This window comes from Spermophilus citellus (genome assembly GCF_964194105.1).
Source record: "Spermophilus citellus genome assembly, chromosome: 17".
Classification (NCBI taxonomy): Eukaryota; Metazoa; Chordata; class Mammalia; order Rodentia; family Sciuridae; genus Spermophilus; species Spermophilus citellus.
The window spans coordinates 52,398,993-52,409,902 of record NC_138199.1 but is presented as its reverse complement, the minus strand read 5'-3'; the positions used below and the strand labels follow the sequence as shown (position 1 = coordinate 52,409,902).

At 40.3% G+C, this 10,910-nt stretch overlaps 2 protein-coding genes across 6 annotated transcripts in view; one reads left to right on the top strand and one right to left on the bottom strand.

Annotated features, from left to right (window-relative positions):
* Positions 1-714: 714 nt before the first annotated feature.
* Positions 715-1,048, bottom strand: LOC308636149 (26S proteasome complex subunit SEM1). The gene has a single exon (XM_081271309.1). It carries the CDS (start codon positions 963-965, stop codon positions 753-755), a length of 213 nt encoding a protein of 70 aa, XP_081127435.1. The 5' UTR covers positions 966-1,048; the 3' UTR covers positions 715-752.
* A 6,095-nt stretch (positions 1,049-7,143) lies between these two features.
* The window catches only part of MED1 (mediator complex subunit 1), a 38,729-nt gene continuing 34,962 nt past the window's right edge, over positions 7,144-10,910 (top strand). For all 5 annotated transcript variants that reach the window (XM_081271252.1, XM_081271254.1, XM_081271253.1 and 2 more), the window contains exon 1: positions 7,144-7,365. In XM_081271252.1, coding sequence (XP_081127378.1) covers positions 7,341-7,365 — 25 coding nt within the window. In that variant the 5' untranslated portion in view covers positions 7,144-7,340. The remainder of the gene's footprint in view (positions 7,366-10,910) is intronic.

Sequence of the window (10,910 nt, the reverse complement as noted above, 5' to 3'; positions counted from 1 at the left end):
ACTCACATATGATAACTACTTATTCACTGCAGGAGAGCCTGGATATAAAGGTCCTCACCAATGGTTTGATTGTTTTTATTTTTGTGGTAGTGGGAACTTTACCACTGAGGGGATAGCCCCAGCGCTCTTAATCCTGACACAGAATCTTAATAAATTGCCAGTCAAACTTTATCGGATTACAAGTGTATATCACCATGTCTAGATGTATTTTATATTTTTAACATCCCCCACCTCCAAAAAAGTTAGTTTATATTTGAGATTTCAAGAGTCCTCTGGAGCCTCTCTCAAAGCTTAGTTGTTTACAATTTATCCATTACCCATTTTGCCACATAAGAAGATTGTTCTTTTTAATTTTCTTTTTTTGTACTTTTTTTGAACCCAGGGGTGCTTTATCACTGAGATACATCCCTAGATCTTTTTTTAAATTTTTATTTATTTATTTTTTTTAAATTTAGAGACAAGGTCTCACTAAGTTATTTAGGGCCTTGCTAAGTAGCTGAGGCTAGCCTTGAACTTGCAAACCTCCCACCTCAGCCTCCTCAGTTGCTGGGAAGCTTCTGTCTTTTTTTCTTTTTTTTCTTTTTTTTTTTTTTTTTTAAGATCAAAACATTTATTTTTGTGTTACAAAAACAAAAATAAATTCAAGCAGATAATGAAATAAACGTTTTCTTAAAGTATTTCGTCCTTGGTTCTCTGTTCCAGAATTTAGTATACAGTTCAAGTGTAGGGTACTTCAGCACTTCTTTTGGATGCTATGAAGTCTCCATCTTATAACCATGTTTCTCTAGTTCAGCTCGTAACTGATTGGAGAAGTCATCCTCTACGTTGTCATCATCCCAATTATCCTCCCAGACATGTGCATCCTCATCTTCATCTAAACCAGCCCAGTCTTCCGCGGGGAACTCCTCGAACTCGTCGTCCTCCTCTAGGAGACCCAAGTCTACCGGCTGTTTTTTCTCTGACATCGCGACCCTCCAAGCCCAATACCGCCCAAAGCGGTATGAAACTTGGAACCCTCACTCCTCAACGGCCGTCGCTACCGCTGCTGTCCTCTTTTTTTCTTTTCTTCCATCTTTTCTTTCTTTTTTTCTTTTTTTAAATATTTATATTTTAGTTTTCGGCGGACACAACATGTGGTGCTGAGGATTGAACCCGGGCTGCACGCATGCCAGGCGAGCACTCTACTGCTTGAGCCACATCCCCAGCCCCCTTATTTCTTTCTTTCTTTCTTTCTTTCTTTCTTTCTTTTTTTTTAGAGAGAGAGTGAGAGAGGAGAGAGAGAGAGAGAGAGAGAGAGAGAGAGAGAGAGAGAGAGAATTTTTTAATATTTAATTTTTTAATATTTAGTTTTTAGCGGACACAACATCTTTGTTTGTATGTGGTGCTGAGGATAGAACCCGGGCCGCACGCATGCCAGGCGAGCGCGCTACCGCTTAAGCCACATCCCCAGCCCCCTTATTTCTTATTCTTATTTTTCCTTATAAAAAATTCTGAACTGGGGATTATACCCAGGAGGGTCTCATTGAGTTGGTGAAGCTGGCTTTGAACTTGTGATCCTTGTGTCTCAGTGTCCTGAACTACTGGGATTATAGGTGTGCACCACCACACCCAATTTTTTTTTTAATATTTTTTTGGTTGTTGATGGACCTTTATTTTAGAGAGTTTTTTTTTTTTTTTTTAGTTCTCGGCGGACACAACATCTTTGTTTGTATGTGGTGCTGAGGCTCGAACCAGGCCGCACGCATGCCAGGTGAGTGCACTACCGCTTGAGCCATATCCCCAGCCCTGATGGACCTTTATTTTAATAATTTTTTTTTTTAAGAGAGAGTGAGAGAGAGGAGAGAGAGAGAGAGAGAGAGAGAGAGAGAGAGAGAGAGAGAGAATTTTTAATATTTATTTTTTAGTTCTCGGCGGACACAACATCTTTGTTGGTATGTGATGCTGAGGATCCAACCCGGGCCGCACGCATGCCAGGCGAGCGCGCTACCGCTTGAGCCACATCCCCAGCCCCATATTTTAATAATTTATTTATATGTGGTGCTGACAATGGAACCCAGTGCTTCACACCTTCAAGGCAAGCACTCTATCACTGAGCCATAACCCCAGCCCTAAACGTTTTATTTTGAAACAGAGTCTCAATATTATTACTGAGGTTGGTCTCAAATTTACAATCCTCCTGCCTCAGTTTCCAGAGTAGCTGGGATGTGTGCCACTGCAATACAATTTTTTTATTGATGTTCTTTTATCTGCATTTTGCAATGAGAAATAACTTCTCATTCTATTCTGTAAACAACATTTGGTTTGCAGTATTTATAAGTTTTGTAAGTTTAAATTATCTCAGCTAAACTTAGTATAGAAATTATTATTGATTTTATAAACAGTTTCATGAGACAGCTTTGTGGAGCATGTCTGTAATCCCATTTAATTGGGGGGCTGAGGCAGGAGAACCATAAGCCCAGGGCCAACCTAAGCAATTTAGTCAGCCCCTGTCTCAAAATAAGAAAACAGGATGAGGGTATTGTTTAGTGGTAAAGCACTTGCTTAACATGTGCCAAGCCCTGTGTTCCGTGCCCAGTATCACAAAAGAAAAAAAATTTTTTTTTCCATTAGAAAACAAAGCATAGGGCTGGGATTGTGGCTCAGTAGTAGAACACTCCCCTCACACTGGCGGGACCTGGGTTCAATCCTCAGCACCACATAAAAATAAAGGCATTGTGTTGTGTCCATCTACACCTAAAAAAATAAATAAATATTAAAGAAAAAAAAAGCATAGCTGTGTATTTAATTAACATTGAGATCGGCAGTTTGTGCATAATACTTAAAAACAAAATTTTGGTGGGCTTGGTGGCATAGCCTGTAATTCCAGTGGCTAGGGAGGCTGAGACAGGAGGATCAGGAGTTCAAAGCCAGCCTCAGCAAAAACTAGACATTAAGCAACTTGGTGCGACCCTGTGTCTAAATAAAAAGAAAATAGGGCTGGGGATGTGGCTCAGTGGTCGAGTGCCCCTGAGTTCAATCCCTAGTACAAAACATAAAAAAAAAAAAACAAAAAAAAAAAACCTCTGAATTATGTGAGTCCATTAAAGTTTTGGGCTAGTTTTTCATATTACCAGTTCCTAACACACACAGGACTTCATAAATATTTAGTGAATGAAAACATTTTGACAATACGAAAGGTTCAGTATTTTATTTATTTTTTAATATTTTTTGTTGTGGATGGGCACAATACCTTTATTTTATTTATTTATTTTTATGTGGTGCTGAGGATCAAACTCAGTGCCTCATGCATGCTATACAAGTACTCTACCACTGTGCTACAAACCCAACACAAGGTGCAGTATTTTAAAATATAAACCCATCTTTAAATTTTTGCTTGGATAAATGCTTTCTGTACTCCTAAGAGTTGCCAGATTCATATTACATAATATTTATGTTATATAATATCTGGGACATAGTTTAAACTAAAAATATTCAATTATCTGAAATTCAAATTTAAGTTAATGTTCTCTATTTTATCTGACAACCCCATCAATTTATTCCAACAACATGCATTAAGTTCATGACAAGTGACAGGAGCTGTACTAGGCACTGGAGAGAGTAGTGAAAGCCCAAGTGCAGCCCTCCTGACACCAGCAAGGAAGAGAGACATGAAGCAAATCATCACATGCTGATGATGAAATTACTATTAAGAGATTCTGGGGGGGCTGGGGATGAGGCTCAAGCTGTAGCCTGCTCGCCTCGCATGCATGCGGCCCGGGTTCGATCCTCAGCACCACATACCAACAAAGATGTGTCCGCCAACTAAAAAATAAATATTAAAAATTCTCTCTCTCTCTCTCTCTCTCTCTCTCTCTCTCTCTCTCTCTCTCCTCTCTCTTTCCTCTCTCTCTCCTCTCTCTCCTCTCTCACTCTCTCTTTAAAAAAAAAAAAAAAGAGATTCTGGGGGCTGGAGTGGTGGCTCAGTGGTAGAGTGCACACCTAACATGCACGAGACACTGGGTTTGAACCTCAGCACCACATAAAAACAAACTAATGTATCCACCTAAAATTAAAAATACATAAATAAATAAATGTTTTTAAAAAACGAAATTTGGGGTGGAAAAGTTTGAAATAATTTAACAGAAAAATTCAGAGATTGTGGGCTGAGGCTGTAGCTCAGTGGTAAAGTGCTTGCCTCGCATGAGTGAGGCATTGGGTTCAATCCCCAGCACCATATAAAAATAAATACAGATACTGTGTGTTCATCTACTACTAAATAAATATTTTAAAAAACTCAGAGATAAGAGAAATGTTGTTTCTGTGGTCTAGAGGAAGGGAAATTTATTTATTTATTTAGTACTGTGGATTAAAACAGGGGCACTTTATCATTGAGCTACATTCTGTCTTTTTAATTTTTTTGTTTTGAGACAGGGTCCACTAAATTGCTGATGCTGGGCTTGAAATGGCAAGGATTCTCATGCCTCAGCCACTTAAATATCTGGAATTATAGGTGTGCGCCATTTTGCCTGTCTAGAGGAAGGGATATTTAAATGGAGAACTAAGAAGGCCTGGCTGGGGTTGTAGCTCAGTGGTAAGAGTGCAAACATAGCATTAGCAAGGACCTGGGTTAAATCCCGAGCACAAGGGCTGGGGTTGTAGTTCAGTTGGTAGAGCATTTGCCTAGCGTATGTGAGGCACTGGGTTCAATCCTCAGCACCACATAAAAATAAATAAATAAATAAAATAAAGATATTGTGTCTCTCTACAAGTTAAAAAAAATATTAAAAAAAAATCCCCAGCATCATACATAAAAAAGGATTAGTGAGGTGGAGTAGAGACTTCTGTTGAAGTCCTTCTGTTGAAGGACTTTGGGAAAGGAAGGAATGCAGGTATTTTCTGTGAGAGAGAAAAGGCCAATGTGGTTGGGAATTGGCAAAGGGAGAAAAGTTGGGTCTAGCAGAGTGTTTAGATCCAGTAAAAGATTTGCTCACTAGACCAAGTATAGTACTAGGTATTGGGGATTCAGAAACAATGGGCAATTCTGCCCCAAACAACTGTCTAGAGATCCTAAGGAATGAGAATAAGCAATAGGCAACAGAAAAAAATTGCATTGTACTTTCTAGGGGCATGTTATAGATATCTTTGCGGCAGTAAACATTTTCGCATGTATTCCCAAAGAGTTTTAAATTTATACTGCTGTGCCTGTTCACTTGGACTGCAATATCTGCTGGGATTGCTTTGGAGATGTCTGAATAGATGTTTTTAAAATGTGAGAAAAATTTGAGCTAGTAATATACTGCATAAATTCTTGGAGCAAGGGCATGGTGGTGCAGTCCTGTAACCTCAGCAACTTGTCAGGCTGAGGCAAGGAGATCATCACAAGTTCAATGCCAGCCTCAACAACTTAGGCCATAAGCCATTTACTGAGACCCTGTCTCAAAATTAAAAAATGAGCTGGGGATAGGGGTCAGTGGTTAAGCACCCCTGGGTTCAATTCCTGGAACCATTAAAAAAAAATCTTGGAGCAAACTAGGCAAATCCAACTTTTCGCAGTTATTATTTAAAGGATGTGTATCAGTAAAGAATACTTAAAAGTAGCCTTAAGAGGTTTCACCCTTCCGGGTGCTGTGGTACACACCTGTAATCCCAGCAGCCCAGGAAGCTCAGACAGGAGGATGGCTATTTCTTTCTTTTTTTTTATATTAATATTTATTTTTTTAGTTTTCGGCAGACACAACATCTTTGTTTGTATGTGGTGCTGAGGATCGAACCCGGGCCGCACGCATGACAGGCAAGCATGCTACCACTTGAGCCACATCCCCAGCCCTCTTTCTTTTTTTTTAATTTTTTAAAAATTTTTTTAATATTTATTTTTTAGTATTGGGTGGACACAACATCTTTGTTTGTATGTGGTGCTGAGGATGGAACCCGGGCCCCACGCATGACAGGCGAGCGCGCTACCGCTTGAATCACATCTCCAGCCCAAGGATGGCTATTTCAAAGCCAACCTCAAAAATTTAGCCAGGTGCTAATCAACTCAGTGAGAAGCTGTCTCTAAATAAAATACAAAATAGGGCTGGGGGTGTGGCTCAGTGGTTAAGCGCCTGTTGCTAGCACTACTGTATTTTAGTCTAGTTCTTCGGTTCCAATGGTGAGGAAGTTCTCTGCATTACCCTGAATTTCCCTTTGTGAGAATATAAGGACACAGAGATAATCACACATTCTTTGTGATTCAGTGTAGTACAGAAAACAAGTGAAGCTTCCTGTTTTCACTAGGATCACAAAAAAGGGACACAATGAGAAATAATAACTATTTCTAATAGCATTAGTTGCATTGACTGCTACAAACCAGCAGTTTTACATTAATCCAAAATTCTCACAGAACTTCAAAAATATTACTAAAGAAATATTTATTTGAAAAAGAAGAAAGAAAATGGTTCTTGTTAGGCTGATACAGTTATTACAGTTAGTAGCTCACAGAAACTTACTTTTCTTTCCTTTTGGTGGTGTTGGGAACGAACCCGGTCCCTGTTATGTGGAATAAACCGTCCCCAATGAGGTACACCCCCAGCCCAAACTTACTATCTTATTTTTGGGCGCGGTGGCACACGCCTGTTATCATAGCGGCTTTGAAGGATGAGGGAGGATTGCAAGTTTAAGGCCAGCCTCAACTACTTAGCAAAAGCTTGTCTCAAAATAAAAATATTTTATTTTATTAAAATACAAAGGGCTAGGGATGTTGTTCAGTGATTAAGCGCTCCTGAGTTCAATCTCCAGGACAAAACAAAATCTCAAACAAATTTTTCAGTAAAGAGAGCTAGAGATTTTTTCTTTCTTTTTTTTTTGGTACTAGGGATTAAACCCAGGGGCGCTTTACCCCTGGGCTACCTCTCCAGTCATTTTTATTTTGCAACAGAGTCTCGTTAGGTTGCTGTGGGTCAGAGTTAGATATTTTTATTTGTAAAATGAAAATGCCGGTTTTTTGCAAAGAGGCCAAAATCCACCTGCCCACAAAGCAGTGTAAGGATTGAAGCAACTGGCAACTAAGGGAAGGATGGGTTGATAGACATCTCGCGTGAATACACCTTAACTAATTTTCGCGAGATTTTGTATCCTCTTCCTGTGTCTCGTAGAATCCTGGCTAATCTCGCGATCATTGGGAAGTTCCGTTGGGGAAGATGGCGGCGGCCGCGAGCACCCTTCTCTTCTTGCCGCCGGGGACTTCAGACTGAGCCTTCCCGGGAAGAGTGGGGACTATTGGTTCCCTGCGTCCCGGGAGCTCCAGTCAGCTTGGTTCCCCTGTTGGTGGTGGGGAAAAGCTTATCTTCTTGTGGCAGATCCAGGCCCTCACCGCCGTCAGGATGAAGGCTCAGGGGGAAACCGAGGGTGAGTGAGAGCGAAAGGAGGGGGCGGACACTACTGGGGTGGCCAATCTGTAAGAAGTGGTAGAGGCCGATGTCCCATGAGGGCTACTTTCTAGAAGGCATAAAATCCTGGAGGTGGAATGTGCTTTTTAGGTTATGACCATCCTTCCTTAATGATTATAGAGCCCCGACTTCGGAGTAACGAGGACTCCCAACTTTTGTGGAGGTTTTCTGCACAATTAGGAACAGTTTGGCCTGAGAGCATTTTAGCCTAAAGTGGTGGGAGACAGGGCGAGTGAATCTAAAACCTCCTTAAACTTTGTTCAGGGAGAGACGTCTGAATAACATAAGAACAGTAATACAAAACGGTGTGTAAAATTACTGGAGGATATTTTGTTTTGAGTGAAATGATATTAAAAGCCAGCAGTTCCCTAGAATGTCACAGTGCTCAGATCTTGTGCTTCGGTATATTTTAAAACTGCGCTGGATTTCGTTCTTTCCATGGGAGTAACTCAGAACTGCTGAAAAAATAACTTTCTTTTGGAACTTAGATTCTCTAAATTTCCACATTCCTGTATAAATGCTTTCTTAGCATTTTGGGCATGCTTATTGCTATAGCTCACTTTCCCCACCTTTAGGAGCAGGCATTGAACCTTGTTTAAGGGGCGCTTAAACACTGGGCCACACCCCCAACCCTTTTGTGTGTTTGTGTGTGTGTTTTTGGTACTAGGAATTGAACCCTGGCGGGCTTAACCACACTGAGCCACATCCCCCCCACAAACCCAACCCTTTTTTTTTTATTTTTTATTTTGAGACAGGGTCTTACTAAGTTGCTTAGGTCCTCAGCCCCCAGTCCCTGGGATTACAGACCTGCATCCGCTACAGCTCACTTTATTGTTACTGTTTACTTGTCTTTCATAGTTTGTTTTGAGCTTCTCATACCAGGGACCCTGCCTTACTCAAGTATGTGTACTCTATAGTGTCTAATAGTTGCTCAAAAAGTGTTTGATTTGAGCATCAGCAGGCATCTCAAGAAAAAGAAGATGGGGGCTGGGGCTCAGGGAAGCCACTTGCCAGGAATGTGTGAGGCACAGGGTTGTATTCTCAGCACCACATAAAAATAAATAAACTAAAGGTCTGTCAGCAACTAAAAAAATATTAAAAAGAAAAAAGAAAAAGAAGATGTATGTTTTGAAAGGGAAGAAGAAAAATACACTTCTTGGGTGCAAGGGGATAACAAGTGGAAATGGAAACCTCAGGAGACAGGAGTTTTGTCTATCCCCAGCATTTGTAATTGTGCCTGGATGAATGACTTTAAAGTGAGAATTGGTAGAAATGTGTTCAAAACTATAAACTGGCTCACACAGTCAAAATCAGTTTTCCAGAAAATGAAAGCATAAAAGGAAAGTTTATTACCTTAATTCTAATTAATCTGTTCATCTTTCAGTACCAGCATTAGTTGTCTGTTTTTCTATGTTCTTTCCACCATTGATTATGAACTTTTTCTCCTTTTGATATTGAGTAGTAATGCCTTTTTAAATTTTTTCTTTTGGCAGTATTGGTGAAAGAACCTAGGGGTGTGCGACCACTGAATGATAATAGTGATGGAAGCATCCCTGTGTTCAATCCCCAGTACTGCCAGATTTTATTTTATTTTATTTTATTTTATTTATTTTTTTGGAACCAGGGATTGAACTCAGGGGCACTTGACCACTGAGCCCCATCCCCAGAACCTTTTTATACTTTATTTAAAGACAGGATTTCACTTAGTTGCTTAGCACTTTGCTTTTGCTGAGGCTGGCTTTGAATTCGCAGTCCTCCTGTCTCAGCCTCCTGAAACGCTGGGATTACATGCTTGTGCCACCACATCCAGTAGATTTTATTTTTATTTATTTATTTTGGTACTGGGTATTGAACCCAGTGGTGCTTTACTACTGAGCTACATATCCAGACATTTTCTTTTTATTTTGGTACCAGGGATTGAACTCAGAGGCACTCAACCACTGAGTCACATCCCCAGCCCTATTTTGTATTTTATTTAGAGACAGGGTTTCACAGAATTGCTTAGCACCGTGCCATTGCTGAGGCTGGCTATGAACTTGAGATCCTCCCATCTCAGCCTCCTGAGCCGCCAGGATTGCAGGCATGCGCCACCCAGCTAAATTTTTTTTTGTTTGTTTTTAGTTGTTGATGGACCTTTATTTTATTTATTTGTATGTGGTGCTGAGAATTGAACGTAGTCCTTCACACATACTATGCAAGTACTTCACCACTGAGCTACAATCCCAGCCCAATCCCCAGACCTTTTTATTTTTTAATTCTAGAAATATTCTTGCTAAATTGCTTAGGAACTCTGTAAATTGCTGAGACTGGACTGGAACTTGCTAGCTTCCCTCCCCAGCCTCTGGAATTGCTTACAGTCATGTACCACTACACCTGGCTTATTTTTTTTTTTTTTTTTTTGGTGCTGGATATCGAACCCAGAGGTACCTAAACCACTGAGCTATATCCCCAGCCATATTTATTTTTTATTTTGAGACAGGGTCTCACTAAATTGCTTAGGTTTTCACTAAGTTGCTTAGGGACTTGCTGAGGCTGGCCTCCAACTTGCAATCCTCTTAGCTAACCTTCCTGAATCATTGGAATTACAGGTATGCATTATTGTGCCTGGCTTAATGTCTCTCCTTTTAAGAGCATTTTTTATTTTGCATTTCACCGGTCATTTCCACATTTACTTGTCCACACCATATTCTCACAGAACATCTCAGGCATATTATGTTTATTCATGTGGTAAAGTGCCCCTGGGTTCAATTCCCCAGTACCAAAAAAAAAAAAGAAAGAAAAAGAATTAGGGTTGGAGGGCTTTGGAGGTTTGTTTACATGCTTAGTCCAGACTGGGAAGCCAGTGTTTTCTACCTTTCTCTTGTCTGCTGGTAACCCATCTATCTCTTCCCCATTCACATACTTTTACACAGCCTTACCCCCCACTACTGGGTGTCCTATTACACCCCCCAGAGGTGTCCTATTACTGAACTATACCCCTAGCCATTTTTTTTAATCTTTTACAAGATTTTACTGAGTTTCTCAGACTTGCCTCAAACTTGCAATCCACCTGCCTCAGCCCTCATGAACCATGCACCACCGTGTCCTCCTTTGTCCGTGTAATTTTAATTAGAGTTGAAATTGGCAAGTAGAGCCTGTTTTTTTTTTTTTTTTTTTTAAATCATACTTATAAATAGCTCTCTTAAGATTATCACACAAAAAAATTAAGGAAGTTGCTGGGTGCAGTGGTGCACTCCTATAATCCCAGCACTTGGGAGGCTGAGAAAAGAAGATTGCAAGTTCAAAGTCAATCTCTGCAATTTAGTAAGGCCTTTAGTAAGGCCCTAAGCAACTTGGTGAGACCCTGTCTCAAAAAATAAAAGGGTTGGGGATGTGGCTCAGTGGTTAATCACCCCTGGGTTCAATCCCTGGTACCCTCCACTAAAAAATAAAAATAAGGAAGGCAGTATTTTCACATTGAAAAGTAACCAACCAGGCTGGGGTTGTGGCTCAGTAGCAGAGTGC